Source organism: Tachypleus tridentatus, chromosome 2 (assembly GCF_004210375.1).
Source record: "Tachypleus tridentatus isolate NWPU-2018 chromosome 2, ASM421037v1, whole genome shotgun sequence".
Classification (NCBI taxonomy): Eukaryota; Metazoa; Arthropoda; class Merostomata; order Xiphosura; family Limulidae; genus Tachypleus; species Tachypleus tridentatus.
In genome coordinates, this window is record NC_134826.1 from 41,526,311 (window position 1) to 41,552,843 (window position 26,533).

Sequence of the window (26,533 nt, forward strand, 5' to 3'; positions counted from 1 at the left end):
TCTACACTGTAATGTGTTATCTAGATACTAGTTTCTAGTTTGAGTCTATGAGAATGTTATGAAAGATCCATCATCAAGGTTTTTGTGGATGATGAAAAGGAATTTATTTACATGTCCATATTCACCTACTTTCTTTTCCATAACTTTAAAATTATGGAATGGTTTGTGGTTTATTGCTTGCCATTTTCAGTCTTGTATGTTGTCACGTGTAGCCAGATATTTAACCAGTCTTCTGCACATGCTCAGTATCATTTGTCATCATTACATGAATGGTTAGAGGATCCTCATTCACTGGATGCCTCACACCTAATTGATTTTCCAGTTAGCTTTCCATTATAGGTTCTTATTCTTTTCCCCTCGTAGATCTAGTGTTGGGATTTTGTATTAAGGAATTATTGTTCATGAGTTCAGTTTCTTCTACATCATGATGTTCTCGTATCATTCTGTTGGAGGTTTTGATTGTTCATGATAAATGTCAAGAGTTCTTGACTTTGGTATGTCACCACTATGTTTTAGACACTTTTACTGTAGTAGCATATCAATGGGTGTGTGTGTGTGTGGGAGGAGGGGGGGTCGGTCAGTCGGTCATGATTTTGTACCTCTTTTTCGTGGTTTTTGTATTTTCTTGTCTACACACAAATGGTATTTTATTGGTTGAGCTAACAGTTTGGTTGCTCTGTGCTTAATGAAATTGTGATGGTAGTGTGTTACATTTTGATGCTTTACTGATTTTCAGTCCAGGTTTGTTCCTCTATCAGTGGATGCTTTGAGCCTTTCTTGGAAAAATCCTTTCATTTTCTTTCTCAAGTATTGCCTAAGATTGGTTGGTTCCATTGTACAGTTCTTCTTATTGTATTCTAAAAATGGATTGTATGGGAAAGAGAATTTCCATGAGTTTATTTTTATGCAAATTGAGTGTCAGATGCCTGATATTTACATACTAATGGTAATTCAAATCAGATGTAATACTGTGGTGTATGAATATTTGGTATTATCATATGCCTCATTAATAATGAGTTATATGGCTTAAAAGTATCAAATATTTTGTAGACATACACACTACTGCAGTAGTAAACATTTAAATATCATATCACATATAGCTGGTCATCTGATACTTATTTTGCATAAAAAGAACTGGGGGTGCCTTTACATTATTTAATAATGTGGGTTGAGTTTTGCCATTGCTAGGATAAACAAAAGTTATTATCACATAATTGTTTTCAGCAATGCATTATAATACCTTAGAGATCAAAATGTGAAGAAAACGACTTATATGCTGTAGTTATGAAAGGAATTTTACTTTTTTCAACCATAATTACTTGATGAAATTTTGTAGAATGGATGGCAACTGCCTGTTGTGGAGACACAAGTGTAGAAGACAATGTTTCCTATGAAGACGAAAGGTGGAAGACTTTTGAAACATAGCCCTCTACACTTGTGTCTCCACAGGTAGTTTCCATCCATTCTACAAAGTTTCATCATGAATATTCTGCCTAAACAGTCTATCAAAGAATACTTAATTACTTAAGTTGTGTTAATGAATGCTTCTGTTTTTAATTGCACATATGTTACATTTTGGATTGCTTAAAGAAGTATATTTGTAGCTGATTGCTATTTAGTCCACTTTTCAAAGGTTGAAATACCAAGTTAATAGATTTTTATTGTGAAATATGCATTTTTACAGAAAGATAAAACATTTAGATTGTAGTTGATTGTTAGTAAGGTATCTTTCTGGAAAGTTAAAACTTATTATATTTACTTACTATTTATGCTACTCCTTCAGAAAGTTTTAAATTATTCATGATATATGTGTTGTTTTACTTTCTTTAGATACTGCAGAAGGTACAAGAACAGATTAAAGAGTTGTTGTCTAATAAATCCCTTTCTCCACATCAACATCAGATGCTACAACAGTTATTAACTCTTCAAAAAAAAATCATACATCAAGCTCAGCTGGCACAATCACAACATCAGAATAGTCCACAACAAATGCAGGTGAAGTTACAGTTTCATCTTATTTCTAACCTAAACTATTATTTGATGAGATAAAAACAGTCATTCATAGCTCTTTGTTTTAAGGTAAATGCTTTGACATTTAACAACCAGTAACTTGAAACAAAGCTTCTCCAACAAGCTAATGTGATATTTTGACAGAATTTCAAGATTGTAAGTGATATGCAGTACTAACTTTGTAAATATGTTTTTCAGCTTGATATTGGATTAATGCATGCTACAGTAGCAATAGATTGATAATTTAAGTATTCAAGTTTGGATAGAAATATGAATATTTTAATTTTTGCTTTCATTAAGTTGTCATACTAATGCTTTTCTTATGTTTTGAGTTTTTTGTCTTTACCCTTTGTTTGCCATGTTTTGCAACTTTTGTCTTTACTTTTTTAAGCATGTTTCATTTGTGTGTGATCATAGAGAACTGATATTATTTGTAATTGACACATTATCTGATTATTAGTTTAGGCTTTTTTTTTTAAAACATTTTAAGGTACTGTTTTCTTGCACAGGTGAAAAACTATTTTACAGTAGTGGTCTTTAAGCAGGTTATAAATATATTTGTATATAAATATCAGGTTCAGCTTGGAACAACATCAGACACTCAAGTACAAACACCTGTTATAACTTCAGGATCTGAAGAAAAAAATGAGTTGCCAAAAACAGCATCTAAGCTGACTACAAACCAAGCTTCCAGTTTAGTTAATCTGTTAAAAAGAGGCCCATCATCATCTGTAAGTTTTTTTTTGTTGTTTTTTTTTATACCCCGTCTGATTAAAAATTAACATTATGAGATGGATTTAATTCATGGCATGCAGTATTTTCTGTTCTCATACATAAAACTTAGAAACATATGGCTATCTTGCCAAAACTCATAAAGTGTTATTCTTGTACATATTAATATTTTTCTCATACTTAAAATATGATCAAGGTTTGTGTGTATGCTCACAGAATTTCTTTGTCCTATATAGTTGTTGTTTTTCTTTTAATTCTTATTTTAGAAAACCTGCTTATGTTCATTATTAATGGAAAATTACTCGAGATATTTCTAGGAGTATAGGGTGGTCCTTGATAAATCCCACATTTAAATAATATCTATTGGTACGCTGAAGTTAACAAGGTGAATTATGCATTATGGGATAATAAGGCTGTAATATAAGTATTTGGTTTCATTATTTTAATTCATAGAGAACTTTTTGTATTTCTGAGAAATTTCTAAATGGTAATATATATATCAATTCTGCTATGGTACCAAACCAGTATGTGTATGTATTTATGTATATACAGACCCACACTACAAGCTGAGAAAACTTTGCTTTTAAGTAATTTAAAAGTGTTGAAAGTATATTTATTGTAATTACAATAATAAATAAAATAGAAAAAAGTGGTTAGCCTAAATGCTTTTGTGGATGAACTAATGCTGGAAGTAATGGGATGCGTAAGTTAATCATAAAAATAATGCTTGCTAATTTATTAATTGTGCACAGATATAGGATTAGCTCAGTTAGTAAATAATAAACATTAAAAATCAAGGGGTAAAAATGTTTTCTGATTTGTATCATCAGAATGACATGTACTGACTTCTGTGGATCCTATCAATTTTCTTTTAGACTAAGTGTATAATATGCTTCATTAGGTATTCTTAAAAAGGGGATTATGGAAGACTTCAGAGGGGTTTATAAAAAAATTGAAATGGTGAAGGAGATCTCTCTGAAGTTTTTATTAGTACTAATATATTTGAGGACAGTTGCTTTATCTTAGTAAACTCTTAAAATGTTTGGAAAACATTTTATTTTTATTTTTCCAGTCTCTGAAATTTTTGCAGATTTACAAAAGAGATATGTGTGTAGTAATTTCTAATTTTATACTGATAAAACTAGAAGGAAGTAGCTTGTTGAGAACATCCATTGTTAATTCTTGGGCTATTCTTTGGTTGGGTGATTAGTGTGATATATTTATATTGCATCTATGGCACTAAAGTACAGAGCAGTTTTTTTTTTTCTTTTGAGTAATGGGATACAAAAACTGAATCCCCTGATTCATTGGCTTGACACACAACTAGGATGTGCCTTGCCCTGTTTTTAGTACTTGTGATTGGTTGTTTTAAAGGTATTGGATAATTTGGAAATAAGATGTATTATTACAGCTGGCTAAAATGGGTTCCAGCCTGAAAATGTTTGAAAGCCTCTGGAGCAGAATTTTTTTTTGTGGGACTGATAAAATATAAATATATTTTTTGTTAGAGAAAGGTTCACTTATGTTGGGATGTTTGAATTATTATCTGATAATTTTCTTTGTCATAGGTACCCCATTCTTTTTGGAGTAAATCCACAATATCTATGTATTAATATAGTCCTTTTTTTTTCCAGTTTTTGCAATATTTTCTTAAACATTGCTGTAAATAAATTTTAGAATAACTTGCTTATGTATTCTTCAATGCATGAGCTTTATTTTTGCCTAGAACAACCACAAATGGAGGGAGAACCATAATGATGTGTATAAGTTAATGATAATTGTTATTACACAGATAACAGGGTAGGCATGTTAGCATTATTTACAGAAGCTATGTTGGATAAAAATATGTAGTGCTAATTTAATTATAACTGTAAAAATGTACTTTGTTGTTTGTTATTCCTATCAGGTCAGAACAAGAACAATAATCTAGTGACATAACACATTATATTTTCAGAAATAAGAGCCAACAAAGTGGACAGTTTATAATTGTGTAATTTAACATGTATTTTTCAACCTTGTGATTATGAGAGGATTCTCAGGGACTTACCTGATTTTTAGTAGTCTAAAACTTGTATCAAGAAAAAAACTACAGAATGTGTAAAAACAAATACTGTACATGTAAAAGAGCAGTTGTTATTTGTGAATTTATTAAATCCACATTAAAGTCATAAAAATGCATAGCCTTCTGTAGCTGTCAAACTAAACTATCCAGGTATTACATTATTCTCTAATCCTGCTGTAAAATTTCTTTCATGTTTACGTATTACATGATACCGTAGAATTTGAAAGCATGTATGTTGTCTCAACTCATGCCATAATGTAGGTGATGTTATCTATTCTTACCTTCTATTGCTTTACTACCAAGTAACCTTTTACTATTTAAATAGCTAACATAGTGTAGAACATAGTATTTTATTTAGTTGGTACCTCTTTTGGACTTGCTTCTCTGTTCTCTGCTATATTTATTTTAGCAGTAAATAATTGCTATTTATTCTATAATGATTATTAACCCTCACCTAGGAAGAAGTTTTTGGTTTTCATAAGAGAAGTGTCCAACTCATTTTCTTGGCATTTAACGTCATTGCATGATAAATGTTCTTTGCTTGTTTTTACTTTTGGTTCACCTTATACACATTTTAAGTATCAATAGAAATTTTAATTCAATATTTTACAAAAAAAAAGTTGAGGTGTTATAAGATAATTTACTGTTGTTGTATAAATTTGTATTCAAATTTGAAACATAGCAAGTTTAACTGTATAAATTAACATTTCACAGCAGATAATTCATTGAATTTGTCTATAATATTAGTAAGATACTTTGTATAAATAGATGCTTCACACATTTTTCAATGCAGCCTACGCTCAGGATCATTGCTCCTGCATTGCCAAATGTTTCATCTACAGTTCAAGCACAACCATCAAATATTTCCAGTGTTAATGTGCCAACTCAGGTTAGGGTAAGTAACTGTTATTAGTAAGTTTATTTATTAGTGGAGATAGATCTGATAGATTGTTGTAGTTGTTAAATTGATAATTAAATTTAGTGACTAAACTTAATGTTAATTTACTGTCGTTTCATATTACAGATTTCGTTTCACCAAAGGTAAAATTCAAAACATAATATGTGATGTGGAAGGTACTGTTTGATGAGTGAGAGAGGACTTAAAAGTCCATAGATGTTGTGTGTGTATATTTTAGTGAAATTAAATAATTTATATCTAAATGAAGTTAAATGAATAAACAAAATCATGAGGAAGGACTGCATTAAAAACAGCAAATCCTAACCTCTGATTAATTATATTATAACCATAAAGTATTCTAGCCATAAACCAAAACATGTAAACATGAAATTTTTTAAAATGTGCTGCATATTTTTCTAAAAAAAGGGATCCTAGGGTACAAGCTTTAATGTCAGGTTATAAAATGTATCCTAGGTTTTGGAGGTGACTGAAAGAGTAGGGCCCATATTATGGTGAGGATACTCCATCTATCAGCCTTAATCTTCAATTTGCTAGTCTCACATAAAATTAGAAATTTAGAAGAGTGAGACATCATGGACTTGAGCACCCACATCTATATAACCTTGAGCATCCATGTCTCACTATTCTAAATTTCTAATTTTATGTGAGACTAGCAAATTGAAGGTTAAGGCTGATAGATGGAGTATCCTCACCATAATGTGGGCCCTACTCTTTCAGTCACCTCCAAAACCTAGGATACATTTTATAACCTGACATTAAAGCTTGCACCCTAGGATCCCTTTTTTTAGAAAAATATGCAGCACATTTTAAAAAATTTCATGTTGACATGTTTTGGTTTATGGCTTGAATACTTTATGGTTATATATATATATATATGTATGTATGTATGTATGTATGTATGTATGCACACTGCCATTATAAGAGGCCTAACTGTATAGTTTTGGTTTTTTGGCTTAAGCCTAAATAGACTAAAAAACTACAGCTCATAGCAGAGGAAGGATGCAACAAATCAAAGAATGCATTAGGCTTCTACATCATAGATTATGTTAGCAGTTTTTTCTTTGATGATCGTAAATGTAATCTTAGACATGAATGTTTAAGATGACCTGAATGCATTACTGTACTACCATATTTCTATTAGTGTTAATGGTCTCATATACATCTTGTCACATACTCCAGCACTGAAGCTATTTTCACATATTATTTTTTACATACTTTTAGCAGCCTGTAGCTGCTCTTATTTTTCAAACTCAACTAATTTATAACATAGCATCTTGTACATGTCTTGACACTGCTGTTCTACCTATCTGTAGTCTCCTAAGTAGTACACAGTATGTTTGTGGCCTTATGGTGCTAAATACTATGGTGAGCAGAACACAGATTGCCTATTGTGTAGCATTGTGCTTAACTGAAAACAAACAAGTCTATCTGTATTTATAGAGTATGCTAAGTAGTCCATGTTACACTTTCAAACTTCTTATAATGTAGCATATATATTTTTGTATTGGCATACAGAAATTAATTTTTAGTTCACAAATATATCTCTTCGGTATAAATGAATAATTTTGTTATAATTATGTCTTTTCATATTACACTGTGTAACAAAATTGTTACTTTTTCTTGTTCCTCGGCAGAAAGTGTTATTTCCCAATTGCTTATGCCTAAAATAAATGGAAAAGACCCATTTTTCTCTTCAAAATTTGCTTTTGTGATCTTGGAGGGTATAACAAAAACATGATGGGAGACTATTTGGGGGCTGATACGTGAAAGTGATTTACATTACAGTTGCAAATCTCGAAAAGCTACTCAATTCTAAACATTTTTGTATAACTTTAGAATAAATACATGTAAATATTGATTCATATGTTGTTTTATTCAGACCTTATGTAAATGAAAATGTGCAAATTTGCCCGTTTTTACATAGAAAATAGGTTAATTTCTAAACTTCATTATTCAGGTCACAAAATTAAATTTTGAATGGAATAAAGGCCATTTTCTGCACTTTTACAACATAAGCAATTAAGAAATAACACATACTATCCAGGAACAAAATTTGTGTTACATAGTATTATAATACATTGAGTTTGGTTTAATAATAACATTTTTGTACTTGCTAGCTACTGGAATAAAAAATTGCATAACATAATAATAAGTTATTAGATTCATTGGTTGTGTTAGATCTAGCTTGAGGTGCGTGAAATATAAAAATTCTCAACATTTTTCTTTCCTTTTCCTTTTTCCAAGATATAAAATAATAATAATAATATAAGATATTATAATAATAATATAAAATATGTTCTTTATGCTGTACTTTCAAAAACTTACTCTCTTGTTTTTTATAGCACACAACATAATTTACTCTAAAAATTTTAGAATTTTTTTTTGTATATGTATAAAAATCTTTTGCAAAATCATAGAACTTGGTTTTCTTGCTATCCAGGGTAGTAATGTTTATCTAAGATGCTTTCTATAAACTTTTCATATGTTGCCATATTAGAAAGCTCGTCTCTACTTGTGTGTCAGAATAAGTTTATTCTTACTTAAAAGATTTAGTAATATTATACGTAAACTAACCTCCTTACATTAGGATTTAGTTTGCTGAATACTAAATTTTAACTCTGTTAGAAGACGAATGAATTTTGGTATGGTGTTCCATTGGCATTTGATGTGTCTGTTGAATTACAGAAGACTGTGCATCCATAGATGAATATCAGAAATCAAATACATGTTGTTAACTTTATATATAGATTGGAAATCAGATTATAACCTTGGCTCCTCAGCAGTGTCAGGCCGTCCAGACGTTTCAGCAGACATCAAAAGGAATAACACCAGAGCAACAAGCCTTTTCAAAAGTATACAGTGTTTGTATTATTTATTGAATTAACTAAACTGAATGTCAAGTTATTGTAATTTTATTATTTACCAGATTTGTGCACTTAAAATATTTATATGCTAGTTGTGGTAAAATTTCCTTCTCTGTTATAAAAGTATTAGCCACTTGAATAAATCACATTTTAGATGCATTTATGGTCATTCAGGCCAGATTAATTACTGATAGAAAAATTAGTAGTAGCTAAATAATTGGGTAAGCCAAAGGTTACATAGCACACACCATTGGCAGCATAAGGAATTAAAGATTTTAATGATCACATGATACTTGATTATGTGTACTTTTTTTTTTAGCCTCCTTTTTGACTTATTTGTGCAATAATGGTAATTGTGTTTTTCAAACAACCAGTTAACCAATGTGTACAAAAAAAAAAACACTAGTGCTATGTATTCATTTCATATCACATAAAAGTTTTGCTGAAACACTACACACTGAGACTATTATTGTCTGTCTGGCATAGTATTGATGTAGTCTATGGTTGCATAAAGAAATTATGAGACAACTGGTCAATTTATAAAATTTATTCACAAGTATTTATTCTCTGTTGTATTCATTTCATCACTATTTACTGTTATTCACAATGGAAAATGGAAGGAATTTTGCTTTCAGATAAATGAAAAATTGATTGCAGCTGGAGAGTATTTAACATGGATTATGATTTATTTGGTTTTCAAGAGTTTGATTGTAGTAAAACTTGTTTAACTAAGAAACTTTTTTATATAGTGCATCTTTTTTAATAAATGATCCTATAAAGAATAAAACATAATGATATTAGCCATTTGAATTCATAATTTCTTAGAATCAATAGAGTTCATGAGCAAATAACAAAATACAGAAAAGAAAAACATCCATTATAAAAAAGTTTGTAATTAAACATCATAATTGTTGGAGGTGTTTGTGATTGACTGTTGCTAAATGGTAAAATCATTATTTGTATTGAGTTCAGTGTAATGTATAGAAGGTAGTGCATTTATAGCCATTATAATTTTTAATGACAACAGCAACAAAATCAACAAGCCTTAGTTCTGAAGCTCCAAAACCAGAATCTCCAAACACAAATGTCTCAAACAGATTCCTCATCCAGTCAGCTTACGACAGTTGTAAGCACAGCCAACCAGTCAGTTGCCTTACAAAAGATAATCCAGATACAAGTGTGTAATTTTTTATCTTTTTGTATTTAAAAAAAAAAATCTTGAGAAGTCTTTATATTGGAAGAAATTGTAAAACATTCTTAAAGTTGAGATTTTATTTTTACTAGTAGAACAGTAAATTGTAAATATAAGATAGCCTTAAAATATATTGCGTAGAATGCACTGTAGTTCTTAATGTAATTTCTAAGTTTATTACTTGTGTTAGATGTTTTAAAAACAAAAATGAATATTTTAAGATTACTGCAAATTAATTATAAATAACTGCTATTTGTTATTGTCAGTCATATGTGACTGGGCTTAGAGTTTATCTTTTAAAAGATATTTGTTGACTATGTATGAGAAGCTACAAAGATTTTATGTATATATATTAAAGCTAATTGCAATTATTGTTACAGTACTTTTGTTTTCTTTGCAAGCTTTCGTAGCTAGAGTCTTCATCAGACAACAATAAAATCTTTTACTTGTGAAAACTGCTTTAAAATATCTAGGAAATAACTGTAATAATAATTGGCATCTTGATTAAAGTTAGTAACCATATAAAAATTATGATGAATATAAAGTTGACACTCAAAGATTTAAGCTTTTACATAAATTGAATACTTAGAAACTCCAGTCTTTGTACCTGTATAGTAGTATAAAATTCTTATACATGCTGTTGCTAAACAGTGTTTAAACTAAATCAATTACTTGAATATAATGAACACAAAGAAAATGCAGTTATAAGTCTTCTCTAGAAACATACCTTGTTCATACTTTGAATAGTAAATGTTGTTATGATTGTTACCTAGATACCTGTTTTAACTCTATTAAATGATCTAATTCCACCAAAATAAAACTGTGTAAATCTTTTAAAATGTATTTCAAAAATAAAACTAATAGAAATTTAGCAAGAGCTTTTTTAAAAGTATTTAGTTTGGTTAAAAAAAAAAGAAGAGAGAGAAGTTATTTACACCCAGATCCTGAATAGTTCATGTGCAAAATGATTGATTTTTGTATGAAGTACAAAAATACTATTTTTTTTCTTGTATTTTGCACATTTGCCTAATCTCTTGAAGCCAGAATGTCATAAACAAACATCTGTAGTTTTTAAGTGAATGTTTATATTTTATTTTACATTTTTTTCTATGATATCACTAACTCTATCTGTTTTCAACAACATACAGTGCAAAGAAATATTAAAAATTAACAAACGGAAACATGTACATGCCTTTCAACTTGTTATAGAAATCCACTAGAATAGTATTCTTATTGTGATAACTTCATGTCTTTATCGTTTCATCTATTTTTAATTTCTGATTCACATTCTTGGTCTTATTACTTATGCTTATACACTGATGCCTCTGGGGCTTCATGAAATTTTTCTTGATGGAGTATGGGTTTGGTTTATTTTGAATTTTACACAAAGCTACATGAGGGTTATCTGTGCTATTCATCCCTAAATTAGCAGTGAAAGACAAGAGAAAATGCAGCTAGTCATCCCCACCCACTGCCAACTCTTGGATTACTCTTTTACTAATAGATAGTGAAGGCTCTAGTAAGAGAGCTGAAAGCTTGGAAACAAAAGTATTTTAGCATAGAAAACAGTCCTTGAATAATTCTACTTTGGTTTGCTTACATTATAAGTCTTCAAAACAAAACATACCAGCATTTCTCCTGTACTTTATAAGGAAATGTAACACTTCTTGTGTTGTACTTTGCAGAACATCAAAAGTTAAAATATAACAATTTTTTCCTTTTAAAATATATTTTGTATATTTGGCAGTTATTTGTCATTTTTAATGTTTCTTCAGTAACTGAGTGCTTATTGTTTTTCTAAATGTGTACATCGTTACAAATTTTTTAGTTTTATGTGTAAGCTAATACTTAACTTTTCTTGTAGTTTATATTTGCATACAATCTCAAAGGCATTTACAAAACTTGTCTACAAAATCTTTAAGCAAATAAAGTAAGTTTTTGTTTTCACACATGTATTTAACTTCATCAGTATAAGAAAGATGCTTGATTTCAAATAAGGTGCTGTATGTCTCTTTTAACATTTGTTTTTACTTTGCTTTAGACTTTAGCCAAACCAGCTGTGTCAAATGTTTCCAAGACAGTCTTGTAAGTTGAACTTGTTGTATAATATTTAAAATTGAATAAAATTGGCATAAAACAAAATAAGTTTAAAGTTTCTGAGATGATAGTCCCACATGCAAAACTGCTTTATTGCTTGTATGTATGCCTAAAAGATTTACATGTCACCAGTCTAGAACTAACTTCCACCAAAATTTATGTGTTTAATGTGACCTGTGATGGTGCATGATGTTATCATGTGACAAGAGCCTTCCATCTGTAGGAGTGTGACACATACTCCATGTGCTGTATCTTTCACTAAGCAGTTGCACTTGAAATAACATTATTTTTTTCTTCAGTGCAGTGTAGAACAGATGTGTTTTAAATTTTTTATTATGTGAGATTTGTGGTAATTTATGAAGACTTAATATTTGTTCCAGTTTCACTGGTTCCTTATTTCCTTCCATATTTATTGGTCAGTTGGTTGATTGTTTTTCATATTTTGTCACATCAGATTCATCAGTTGCCTTACTTTTTATGTCTCATTCTCACTGGCCCTTGGACAAAACCATTCAGTCTGGCATGTGGATGGATCCACACATGTCTGTTTGTTTTTATTTCTTTCATCTCCTGTAGGATTTCGATTCACTTCATTCCTTGTTCTTCATTGCACTTCTTTGCAAAGGGTAAGTACATTTTCATTTTTAGAGCCCTTTTTCCTTTCTTGGGTCCCATCAAGTGGATGGTGTTGCATCCCAGAGTCTGCTTACTTATAAAATTTAGCATTAGGCCATGGGTAGTGGAAAAATGTGCAACCTATCCATTAAGGTTATTTTTCATTTGCAAGATGGGGTGTTCTGTAGGACCACTGGAGATATCTTTGTGAGGTGCAGTTTTACTGACTTATGTGATCCTCACAATGCTGTTTTGGAGTATCATAGAAACAACCAGCACAAGTGAAGCCACTTCTTTGGTTCACACTTTCCCACTTTTAAAAAATAAGGTTTCATGGTCATTCATTACACTGTTTCTGGCAGGTGGTCCAACAGATATCTGTGCACTTCTCTCTGTGTTCCCATTACATATTCATATTCCCCCTTCATCTTCAAGTGAAACACACACAATTGTCATTTACAGGTTCCTAACCACTGCAGTGGTTGATGTTGAATAATCATCAATAGTTTGGTTCTGAGAAGTAAGGCAGTGGTGATACTGACAGTGTAGTATAGTTCACATTTTACACAGCTAATGTGCCCTATTCCTGCAGCTAGAGCTAGTTCAGTAGAGTCAAGATGACCACACACCATACAGTCTGATCATGTTCTAGCCACACTACACATGATCACTTTTCACTAGTCACTATGACACTTTAAAGCGAAAGTTTTTCTTTCACTTTTCCCTAATTTTTACCCTAGTCAAAATGAGATTCAGTCTCCCACAAGTGTGTCCCTATGAATGTTTTACTAAGGATGTCACAATCCATGGGCTCTGCCTTTGGGCACTTTTTGAAGGGAGTTTATCTAAATTTAAAATGTCTACTGACTCCTCCATCACTTCAGTGTGAGATTCTAGCAGTTTTTATTGTGTAGGAGTGTGGCATTGTCTCTGAATTTCCTAATCAAAAATTCTATATTCAATAGGTAGTCATCTCCACATATATCCTGTTCAACCTCTTCACTTCCAGGCAAATAATTTTTTTTCTTACCTTGTCTAAATGAAGTTCTTTTGAGCTCAATTGCTTAGGGATGATTACTGCTAATAGAGGTTGTATCACCCTACTAGGAGTGAAGGGCTGTTCTTGTGTCACGATGATATTAGTTCAGTAGAGTTGATATAAACACACCAGTTTAGGTTGGGGTTAGCTGAAGGTTAGTGTTATGCAAATGTGCAAAAAGTATGGTAACTCTGTCTGCTGAAGTATTATTTGGAAATACATTTTCAAATTAGGATAATGTTAACTTTTGGCATGTTATTTAACTAATGTTTTGTGAATATAGTATTTTGTGCCTCACAAAAGTTTGTAATTTTTTTTATTGATCCATCCAATAAGCAGTAAACATTTCTAACCTTTATGATTCATAGTAAATAAATAGCAGTGACTACCATTTTGAGTTTGTTCCAGAATTTTGATTACTGTCTAGCACAAAAATGCTGAAACACAAAATTATAGTTTAAGTTCTCAAAAATACAAAAATTCTGGTTTTGATATAGTGGAGCTTGATTACAAAATGTTTGTTTCAGATGTGTGAACCATAAATGTATTTGTGAATAGTTTTATTATTTTATTGTCTACATAACTTCAGTAACTGGGATAGTAATTAATGTAAAATTCAGGCATAAACATTATTATAACACATTATTCAAAATATTAACTGCACAATATCTGCACTTTTGTAAAATAGTAAAATTTAACTTGAACTGGTGAAAAATTTTGCATATAAGCAAAAATAAAAAAAAATAGTCTTATTACGAAATGCATGAGAAAGAACAGAAAATGTTTTACAATGCAGATAATGACTTTAATAAATGGAAGTAACTAAGTTTCCCCTTGGTGTGGATTCCTGTACGTGGTGAGGGGACCTCCCAGGGTTGGTTCTGTTCTTTCAGTTTACCTCCTCTGGGATCTAAACATCAACCCACATGTTTGCTGTGCTTGGCAACCCTTGAAGGAGAGGAGAGGATCCTGGTGGTTGAGGGATTCAACCCTAACACACCACTTTGGTCTTGAATTCCTGTAGACAGGCAACCTTGGGGTGGCACCCCTAAGGCTAATTGGCTGGTCCACTTGGGCTAGGGTCAACCAAGGACCAGTGTTGGATGTTCTCAACAGATGTTGTAAACATTGTATCTGATGCTGCTGTTTGGGTATAGTGCTCACGAAACCATGGCGTTGCTGCAGTATCCTTGTTTGACATTGCAGTGCATCCCCTCGTATGGCTCCATGGTGAGTGGGGTCAGTGGGCACCGAAATTTCCCGTTCTTTATTATAGGTAAACAACCATGTCTTGAAAATCCTGAGCAGCAAACATCACCATCTGTACCATCTATTGTACCTCATTTTCTTATATTGCATTCACTTTCAGACAAACCTTTAGGGCAAATGTCTACCTTTTTCATTCAGAAGGGACTAGAGGGACTTGCTGGCTCTCCAAAGTCAGTAAAGAAGTTTTGAGCTGGTGTCATATTGGTGGAAACATCCATATCTCAACACAGTGAACTCCTCTTGCATTCAAAGGCATTGGGGACATACCTATTGAGGTATGTCTTTTGACCTCCATGGTTAAAAAAGTTGATGAATCAACTTCAACACCTATCTCTGTCCCTTACATACATTCCAACAAACCCCAAGATCAACATCCTTTGGTTCCAGGTACAAGCATTTCCTCAGATACATCTTCTTCTCCCACCCCAATATGCAAAACAATCATTCTTTCAGTCCTCAGTCACTGGAATCCCCTTCCAACAGTAAAAACCTGCACAATCGACCCAGGGCAGGATCCATAGAGGTCGATAGACCTCCCTGGTATAAGGAAAGTAAGGAAAAAAGACGTGGTCATAAAGAGAAGGGTTCTCCACCCAATTCATTTACACATAAATAAAAATTGCCACTCTGATACAATGGAACTGTCAAGGTTTACGTTCTAATCTGGATGACATCAAAACACTGATTGCTTCCTACCATCCTGAAACCTTCTAATATAGTCACTTTTCACAGGCTGTGTGATGGATGAGTGTATGGAGGGGTGGCACTGTTGGTTGATCAGCATGTGCCCACCCTGTCTTTGCCACTCGACACACCTTTAGAGGCCGTAGCCATCCGTATTTACTTCGGCCATACCATCACTGTTTGTTCTCTCTACGTGTCACCTGGAGGGACATATGATCAATTAGACCTTGATGCTATCATTGAACAGTTGCTGTCTCTATTTTTAATCCCAGGGGACTTTAATGGACATCATCCCCTCTGGGGAAGTGCTCTGTAGAGCGTATGCTCTCTGGTCACAACCGTTTTCTTTTCAATACTGGTTCTTTTATTTATTTGCATGCACCTAGTCAGTCCTTTACAGCTATTGATCTCTTGGTTTGCTTCCTTTTATTATTCTCCCATTTTTCTTGGAGGGTTGACAATAATCCACGAAGCAGCGATCATTTTCCTATAATCTTGAGAGAGACTGGCCATGGTTGATGCCACCCAACCCGTGTGCCCCGGTGGAAGCTGGATCAGGCAAACTGGCTCTCTGTCACTGCCATCATCTGTAAGCCATCAATAGATGACTGTGTGGCAGCAGTAACTGACTGTAGTATACAAGCAGCTGCTCATTGAATTCCTAAAACCTTGACATGTTTTCCACTATATCCTTATCCATGGTGGAATCCTGCTTGCCACATGACACAGATGGCTCAAAAATGGGCCTGGGATACTTTTCATAGTTATCCCACACTCTCAAACCACATCACTTTCCAGTGGGCCCATGCACGTGCTTGGCAGGTAAGACGTCAAAGCCAGAAGGATTGTTGGATTAAGTTTACAACTGGCATATCTTCTACCACTAGTTCCAAAGTCATATGGGACAAGATTCGAAAGATCAGTGGGCAATATAATTCTGTCCCCCTCTTGATCTTTCTCTCTGATGGCCAGGAAGTAGCTGATACCCAGAGCATCATTGATACTCTATGTGAAAGCTTTTGCCGGGTATCTGGCACTTCTGTTTCTTCTTCCACCTTCTTAGCCATCAAGACTCGGGCAGAGCAGTCACCTCTTTCCTTTCGAGCTGATTGTCTCTATGACTATAATTGTCCCTTTACACTGGTGGATCTCAAACTGGAGAATATTTTTCCTAATGCTTGGCACCATGCTATTGTCCTACCTTTCTCTAAGCCTGGGAAGGATCCCAAGATTCCTTCCAACTACTGTCCAATTGCTTTGACGAGCTGTCTCTGTAAGACCTTAGAGAGGATGGTTAATGCTCGTCTTGTTTGGTTCCTCGAATCAAACAATCTCCTCTTGTCCATCCAGTGTGGGTTCTGATGACAGCGCTCCACCAAGGACCACCTGATTCGACTTGAAACATCAATCAGAGAAGCCTTTCTCAAACGACAACATCTTATATCAATATTCTTTGACATTGAGAAGGCTTATGATACAACATTGAGGTATGGCATTTTGCGAGACCTCCATATATATGGGTTACATGTTCATTTGCCCATTTTCATTCAAAATATTTTAATGTACAGGAGATTCCAAATTTGTGTTGGTTCGAGAGTTTCCTGTTCTTTTCTACAGGAATTTGGAATCCCTCAGGGCTGTGTTCTGAGTGTGTCACACTTTTCAGTATAAAAATTAATGCCATCACTGAACAACTCCCTCTCACTGTTGAAAGTGGGCTCTATGTCGACGACTTTCACATCTCATGTCAGTCGTCAAACATGAGGTATATTGAGTGGCAGCTACAGACTGCCCTCAATTGTTTACTGAAATGGACTACAGCAAACGGCTTTAACTTCTCTCTCTTTAAAACTGTTTGCATGCACTTTTGCTGCCAACGGGGTATTCACCCTGATCCTGAACTCCGTATTGGTGAAGTTATGCTGCCTGTTGTTCCTGAGACAAAGTTCTTGGGGCTTATCTTTGACCATAAGCTGACCTTTATACCACATATCAAGCAGCTACGGGTCAAATGTGTAAGAGCACTGAGCATCCTCCGTGTCCTCTCTTCCACCACTTGGGGAGTGGATTGATGTTCTATGTTAAAGATATATCATGCTCTTATTCGATCAAAACTTGACTTTGGATCACTGGTCTATGGCTGTGCCAGACCATCGACCTTAAAGATGTTAGACCCTATTCATCATCAAGGACTTTGGCACTGCATTGGGGTTTCTGCACTTCCCCAGTTCAGAGCTTATACATTGTCTCATGAACCTTCTATGCACCTCCACTGTTTGCAACTGTCTTTACTATATGCTTTGAAACTTCGTTTCTTACCAAAGCATCCCATTGTGGTTGTGTTTTCTTTCCTAGGTGGGCCATGCTTTTTCAGAACAGACTGTCTGCCATTGCTCCTTTTGGCCTTTGTATGCAGGTGCAGTTGGATGAATTGGGTCTGTCCTTGGATAACATTGCCGTATCCACTGATCAGCCCATCCCACCATGGCTTCTTACAGTCCCTAAATGTGACCTATCTTTAAGTCATCTGAGAAAAGCAGACACTCCTGATTGGAAATACTGTCTGCTATTTGCTGAACATCTTTCAAACCATCCATCCATTCCTATTTATACAGATGGTTTGAAATCAGGTGACTGTGTGGGCTCTGCCATATTTTGTTGTGGTTCAGTGGTTGTGTGCAGAATCCCCTCTACAGCCTCTGTGTTCACTGCTGATGTGTACATCATTTGTCTTGCTCTGGATCACATAGAAGCTAAGCAGTACTCAAACTGCACTATTTATACTGACTCACCTAGTTCTCTTCTGGCCCTGAAATCGCTTCACATTGGTTCACACCCTGTTCTTGCTGATATTCAAAACCAACTGGCCCATTTCTCTTTAACATTTACTTCTTTCCAGTTTTTCTAGATACCAGGCCACGTTGGTATTCGCGGGAACGGGCTCGCCGACACCGTAGCTAAATCTGTCTGCTCTGGCATTATCACTGCTGTGCCTGTTCCATACACAGACTATGGTCCTGTATTCAAGGCTCGGCTCTGTGCCAGTTGGCAGTTGACTTGGAGTGAGCATTGCAGAAACAAGCTTTTCCAACTCAAACCCTATATTGGACTTTGGCCGTCTTGCTTCCATGAGGATCAGAAAGAGGAAGTTGTTCTAACTTGACTACACATTGGTCACAGTTTTTAATTCATTTTCTTTTATCTGGAACTGATGCACCACTGTGTAGTTTGTGTAACACTCAGATCACAATAAGTCAAATTTTACTTTCTTGTCGTCATTACGACTTTCAATGACGGCACTGTTTTAAACATGTGTTGTCCCAGGGTTTGTCCATAATGTTAGACAGTGTTATTGGTGATGGTGACACTGTCCACCTTGGTAATGTTTTTAGTTTTTTAAATGTTTATGATTGTTTATATTCCTTTTTTGTTGTGAGTCACAGTGGAGGTAAGGGGGATTGTTTCAGTGTTATCCATCGTTTTATCTTATTCCGAGGATGCTATTACTTTTCAAATGGTTCCAGTCAGTTTTGGTGTCGGATGAGTTGATTTATTTTATATAGACACCCTTTTGATACCAAATGCTGGGTCCCCCATATTGATAGATTATAACTAACATGTTATGCTTGTGAATTGGTGTGGTTATAATATAGATTCCCTCCGGTCTCTCGAACATGAGATGAAAATGGTATGATTCTCATCCTACCCTAGCATGGATGTTGGTTCTCAGCAGCATGAGTTTTGGTTCTAGTTAATTTATTGTTACAGTCTGTTACACCCTAGCCACTCTACAACTAGAGGCACATCCATTGTTTTACCCACTTTTATACTTTGTGGGATTAATTTACATATATATTTACACAGTAAAATCACTATCCTGCCACAGTTCTCTCCCATTTAGATATGCTCCTTTCTTTTTCTACCCTTCATGGATGGCTGAAGAATATACTTGGTTCAGAAGTGGTGTGGTTTCCCTCATCAGATCTTTGGGTGTGATTCTCTCATTTCCAAGGCTGTCCTTCAGATGCTTTCAAGGCTTACTTCTGCCACTCTCTCACACTGGTCCTGCTACCTAATCAATGTGGAATACTAGCTAATCTTGTGAGTGAATGGAAGTACCATATCAGAAGTTATAATTTTCCACAAACTTCTGATGCTTCTGTTTTCTTCCAAACTTTGAAGTGATAGTTTGATAGAGGCATGTAGAGGGAGTCATATGTATCAGGTATTGGTGGAGAAATGATACATGCTAATTTACCTTAGACATTTTAGAATTATTTGATTCTAATGGGGAGGAGCAGAAGGCTTGTGGCATGAGTATAGAAATATGTGCATATAGAGGGCAGCATTGGACAAGAATAGCTAATACTGTGAGAAGAGAGAAGCACCTATTAGAGATACATTTTCATTGTATGAAAATTACAACTTTATGTATTTTTCCAACAATAATAACATAAAAAGAGCAAACAATTTTTACCTATAAAATGCCTGAGCCAGTAACAATCTACACCAGTTGAAAAAATGATTAAAATATTGTTTAAATGATACATTTCTACAGGAGCTTATTGAAGATGGAATTCACAAGGTTCTGAAATGTTAAATAACTGCTTTATGTTCTAACATTCTTGTTGTTCTTTAGCATTGTTTAAATTTTAGAAATGGTAAATGTATGAAATATCTTAAGTTTTTATTTTGACGTTTGTGATTATGTCATGATAATTCAACCAAAATTCTTAATACATTAGTTATTTTAAAAACAATGCACCTTTGGCTAATTATGTTAAATATATTAATTTCTTGGATACAGAATAAAGGTGTTCCTGAAGTGCTAATGTTTTTGTTTTTCCTTTCACAGATTTCAACAAGAGTTGGCACGTGACCACGAAGCAGTGGGAAAGCCAAATACTAAAAAGCCGTTTAGTTCTATAGAAGATTCATGTAAGAGGCTTCTGTGTTATCACGTTTACAAAACCAAAATTCCAGGAAAAGAAGAGCTTCAGAAAGGTGATTCTTGTACATATTATTATCTTTAATCATAAGTAAATAAATAAATAATTTTGTTTTCAATTAGTCAGAAATATTTTTATTAATGTTTACAACTTATACTCGGCTGTTCATAACCAGGTGACTGACATGCCTATTGTAGATAACTGCTGAGAAAAACTTTGGAATCATATGTATCTGTTAAAATTATCATGCAAATCCCATTATTTATTTACGGTAGCCTAAGAATTGTCAGTGGGTGCTGTTCACTAGTTGCTTTCCCACTAATCTGTTAGTTTAAAAGGTATGGCTGGTGCAGGTAGATCTTATGTGTAGCTTTGTGTAAATATCCAAAGTAAGCCAAACATTGATAGAACATAAAAGAAATAATAAGAGAAATATTTCAGTGGTCAGCTTTCAAAGTATCAGTTTAACCTTTTTGTAATGGCCATCCTTTTGTGTGCATCTCACAAGATTTTACTGAGTTACATTCAAAATAATTTAAAGTACTTTATTATCAGGGAGTTGGAATACAACTGACATAACAATGTAGCTAATGATCCAAATGTTAATGGTATAAATGTTTTAAATTCTTGATTTTATAAGGAAATATTTTTGAAAAATCTTAATTTTCTCCTTTTATGACAATTGTGACATTTGCTCTTTACATATCCCTATTTTTCTAATTTATTTACCATTCCTCTAAGAAGTCTAATATTTAATGTGCATTACTCATTATAATGATGTCATTTGGGCAAAGCATAATTTTTAGTCTTCAATCTTATTTGGTTACAGAGACATAAAGTAGAAAATTCCTCTTGCTTTGACCACCTGTCACACCCCCTTTCAAAAATTGCTAATAGTCTCTGACATTTAATACAATATTATTTATAACTACAATTGGTTCTGGAGGTAACTTATTCATATACAACTTTTTCATTTTCTGGGCAAATGTTAAATATTTTGATTTCCTTTTGATATATAAGCTTCAGTTTTTTCATATATATATTGTTGTCAGGCAGGTAATCTCATGGTCTTGGTTGTAATTTGCCTTTTTTTTTTTCTTCAAATTATTTGTGCAGTAAAACAGGGCAGTTAACCAAAATTGGTTTGAAATGTTAGGATAGTGAAAACTGGATACAAATGTCTTAGCTGGTTTTTATTTCAGAGGTTTTGAGCTGATTCAGGGAAGTTCTTTCTTTGATAAAGAAACAATTTGTTTTGTAATATAAAAACATAAATCCCACAAAAAGAGGCTTTGTAATTTTAATTCTTTGTCAATGAATTACAGAAAATTTTATGTTTTTCAATGCAAGTGTGTGTGTATATATATATATTATTTTTCTGTAGTTGATGACATGTTCGATAGAGTCTCAACACACCTTCTTGAAAAAAGTAGAAGAATGTTTAATAAATATTGTTACTTACTCATGAAAGAAAGCATGGTAAGTCTGGTTTATAGCAATATCTGTTCTCCATATCAATTTTTTAGGTTAGGATATATTTAATTAAGGTATATCTACTGTTTGTTATTTGTCTGCTGCCAAACTGTGGACCAACTTTGGTACAAGTGGACATGGAGTTTCAGTTAATGGACTTTTTTCCTCTTTCTCATTGAAATGCTCTAATAAATTATTGTATCTGGTGTCTGAACGTATATTCTAGTAATTGAGAAGATGCACTATGCATTGACAGTATAAATGTAGTAAGCAACATTTGTTAAGTTTAAATGTGAAAGAATTTCACTTATGTTAATTTTCATTAATGATTTTTGTTTTTATCACATTATTTATTTTTGCAAAGCATACATTTTTCACTGATGTTTTCTTAATAATTTCATTGCATTGTGCTGTAGGGTCTGTGTCATTTTATACACTTGTATGCATATATGTTGTGTCAATAAATCTACATCACATAATTACCTTTATCCATTATAGCCACACAGAAGTGTAGCTGCTTTGGCTGTACATATAATTCATTTCAGAGGAATCTCCAAGTTTTATAGTGGTTATGTGTTGTGTAGATCATATGAAAAAGTTAACGGGACTACCGTTATATCTATACGTATATGATGTGCTGTCACATCTTTTATTTCCTTTATTTATTGCTTTAATTGTGTAAGTGTATATTACTGTTTAACTTGGAAGAAAGAAAAGAAAAAAGAAAACAGTATCATCTTATAAACATCAAAGCAGTGAATGTCAGTGAAGCTCTTGAGTTTTATATACTGGATGCATATAAAGTGTAGTCACCCAAACTTCTCTCAATTATGTATATCTGGAAATGTAGAACAAGTTAGAAATCAGTGAACGTGTGTCATTATAAAAGAGGATTCTACTATGAGATTTTTAAAATATCAGTTTTAGTGGATTTGAAACAGTAAAGTAAAAATTGCAAAACTATAATGAAAAATAACCATTCTGCACAGTAAAAATAAACTATGCTGTCTCAGTAATAGTGTATAATATAATTTAAAATAAATTATTTTAAAACAGATCATTAACTCTATGTGGGCTCAGTTATTTTTGCCATCGTTACAACTACTATGTAACGATGAAAGTACACATAATATAACTTTTATTTTTTTATGTGTATCTTTAGAACAGCTGCTGTGTAACCATAAAAGTACACATAATATAACTTTTAATGTCTTATGTGTATCTTTAAAACACATGAAAACCTTTTGTAAATGTTACAAGTCTTTTGTACACCAAAAAATTGGATTTTTTTAAATTAAATGTTTTCACTGAAGATTTTTATGTGAATAAAAGTTGAGAATGATTCTGACTAGTCTGAATGCAAGGTCATTTTCAAATTAAGGTTAAAATACTTTTATTCTTTAGATTTTACTTGTATAACCTCTATGATCCCTTAAATAAATATTAAAAGTTTTTTGTTTGTTTGTTTTTAAAGAAAGTTACATATTTCAAATTTTGCTCCATTATAACACTGAATGAACTTTGACTGATCTTGTAACCAACAAAACAAAACACAGAAAGTAAATAAATCTAAATTATTCTTTTTTTTTCTTCTTGAATGACTACAATAACAACTTTGAATTTGTAGGCAAAGTAACTAAAAATGTGTACTGAGAGCATTATATGGCATTGTCAAAATTAAAACTTTGTCTTTCTATTAGTTAAAAATGATGTGATAGGAAGTACCAAAAAGGAGTATTGATAATTTGTGAAAGATAAATACTGTACCATAACCTCTTCCTGGAGCTTTATTTTATTTTTATAATGAACTAGAATTTGTGATAGTAAATAGCTTCTCATTCATTGTTATCTTGAGTTTTAAAAGGCACTGTTTCTAAATTGGATTAGTTCTATTTCACACAAGCTGTAGTGCAGTGAGAAAAGTTGAAGGATGATGGCCATTAAGATAAAATACAGTGAGGGCTTAGGCATTTTTATCATTTTTATTGCCAGATATCAGAAATCCATGGTAGGGATAGCATCTCTTGTGGCTTTATGATCAAATGAACAGTTTCTTGCTTTAATATTAGCCAACTGTATAAGAACTCTGATAATTATGTTGACTTTTGAAATTGGCCATGGCTCCCACGAGGTTAATTGCAAAAACTAAGCACTTCCTCATTTGAATTGTTCAATTAGTAGCAAGGATCTTCTAGGCACTCTGCATTCTGGGCTGTAGTAAAAACTTGCTTGTGCCATTCTTGGATATTGTCTTCACTTGTTTCTCTTCAGCGTCCGTTAATGAACTGTTTACTGCTGTCAGTTGTGTGGTAAAACATTTTTAGTTGACATCAGATATAATATCTGTATCTGCTTCCATCCTTTCAGTTGATTGTCTCATAGAATGAAGGAGCTGTATGAATTTTAAATTTTATACCCAGGATACATCTTCAAAGATATCAGCAGTCAGAAATTGCCTTTTCTGTACCAGTTGACTGCAGAACTGTGTCAGAGGTTTTTTGGTCTTTGGTACACTTAATGAACAGAAACTCATCAAGTTCCAAAAGGTTTATGTTAATAGGATGGAATGATAGAATAATGAGTATTTCAGATGATATGACTTGTGGCACACATGCGAATTTAAAGAATTTTCTCTTATGTACATATATTAAGGGTGACCCAAATTCTGTACAGGATCTAGTAATAGTTACATTGTCTGAGCTGTGTAGCTAAGCATTGGAGATGTGGATATTCATTTATTGATATTTTTGGAAGCGGACTTCATACCAGATGCATCAGCTGTTCCAAGAGAAAATGTTATAATTATCTCAGCTTTGAAATGAGTTTTGAAACTCATTTGTGATGTTTTAAGATTCATCATAGCTAGATATATGTGAGGATTTTTTAAATTAAAATACTGAATTTCCATTGGGCATCTGTATTTGTAGTGTTAAGGTGCTTATAACATAAACATTTTCAACACTACAGAAAAAGGATAATGTTTGTATAGACAAAAGGTTGCTTGGGATTTCATGATTTATTAATTTTTTTTCTGTGATGATTTATCTTGTAACTTCTGTGAGAAAAATGCCATTATGCTAAAGATTAGTGGTGGTCACATGATCTATAAACTTATGAACACTAGAAAATTTGGAGATTTCTGTGAGATGCATTATACGAATACTTATGACAAATGCATATCTGCAGGGATATGGTTGTATATGCCATAGATTCTGCAGCACATAGCACAGACAAACAGATATCATGTCATGTGTAAAATTTAAGAACAGCAAGGGTCTCTTCAGATTATTGCTTCCATCACATTTGAAGTCAACTCATTCCAAAGACCAATTAACTAGTTAGGAAACTAAAACTATCTTAATTGGAGATGACACCTATCCTGCCAAATTTCAAAATTGTCTCTTAGTCCTTTTATTCTTACTATTAATTATGAAGAACACTATCAGTTCTTTTAAAAATCTGAGATACATAAATCAGGCCTCTTCTAACTTTTTTTTTTTTTCACAAAAACAAAATCCAGAGATTTTAACCTATTCTTTGATGAACACCTTAACATTCTAGGTATGATACTAATAGCCCTTCTCTGAACTTCTTCTAACAATTCAATGTTCTCCCTAAGGCAAAGAGCCCAAGACTGAACATAGTGCTCTAAGTATGATCTAACTAGTGTTCTCTACAATTAAACTATAACCTCTTTAAACTTGTATTTAATATATCTGTACTTAAAACCTAAAACCCTTGTTTGCCCTACCCACTAGCATTAGTACACTGCTTGGATCCTTTTCTTCCATAATACTGCTAAGATTTCATTCCCATCAAAATTATACGTATAATTAAAATTATTCATTACTTTTCATTTATTATAATCGAAACCCATTTGTCGAACTCTCCAAATGATTGAAACCCTTTTGTAAACCAGCGGTAGCAGCATCTTCACAACTGGTAACAACTAAGATCTTAATATTATTTGCTAATTTAATTATTTTATTCACTATTCATCATATTCATCACTGATGTAAACAAAAAAGAGCAAAGGTTGTATTACCAAACTCTGATGTTCTTACATATAACATTAATCCAATGTAACTGATCTCTATTTATAATAACCATCTGCCATCTTCCATTGAGCCACTTTTCTATTGAATGAGACAGGTTATGTCCTAGACATGTAGATGTCATTTTTTTGACAGACTTTTTATGTGGCACAATAATTCACACCTGTACCTCTTTAAAGAATGTCTAAAATAAGTAAGTCAAAATTTTCCTCTAGTGAAACCATGTTGACTATGTAACAAATTTTAAACTTTTGTCCTTCATCAAACTTTACAAAGTTTTCTTACTACTGATGTAATACTAATGGGCCTGCAGTTATTGGGACAATTTTTATTACCTTCATTATAAAAAGGAGAAATGATATCCAACATGACAGGAAATAGGGTTACATTACTTATTACAAAAATTATTTTGTATTATAAACTTACATGATACAAATTTAATGTTATTTTCAACTAATTTATCAACATTTTCTCAAAAATATCCCAACAATTATTATTTCATGTAAAGCCTTGTTGTTTCTTTTGCTCCATTTCAACATTAAGTATTTGAGCTAATTGTCTTACAAAGTAGAC

General features: G+C 32.9%; 1 protein-coding gene across 5 annotated transcripts in view; it reads left to right on the forward strand.

The window, feature by feature from the left end:
* The window catches only part of LOC143241846 (uncharacterized), a 67,743-nt gene that overhangs the window by 29,317 nt on the left and 11,893 nt on the right, over positions 1–26,533 (forward strand). For 4 of the 5 annotated variants that reach the window (XR_013022304.1, XR_013022309.1, XR_013022312.1 and 1 more), the window contains 7 exons: positions 1,831–1,995; positions 2,586–2,741; positions 5,598–5,699; positions 8,471–8,575; positions 9,615–9,764; positions 11,821–11,864; positions 20,339–20,393. Coding sequence is in view for 1 of the 5 variants with exons in the window: in XM_076485139.1 (XP_076341254.1) it covers positions 1,831–1,995; positions 2,586–2,741; positions 5,598–5,699; positions 8,471–8,575; positions 9,615–9,764; positions 11,821–11,864; positions 20,339–20,487; positions 21,817–21,911 (966 nt within the window). In the remaining 4 variants the exon portion in view is untranslated. Of the gene's footprint in view, positions 1–1,830; positions 1,996–2,585; positions 2,742–5,597; positions 5,700–8,470; positions 8,576–9,614; positions 9,765–11,820; positions 11,865–20,338; positions 20,488–21,816; positions 21,912–26,533 lie in introns of those variants that run through there. The other variant, XM_076485139.1, reaches the window with a different exon arrangement.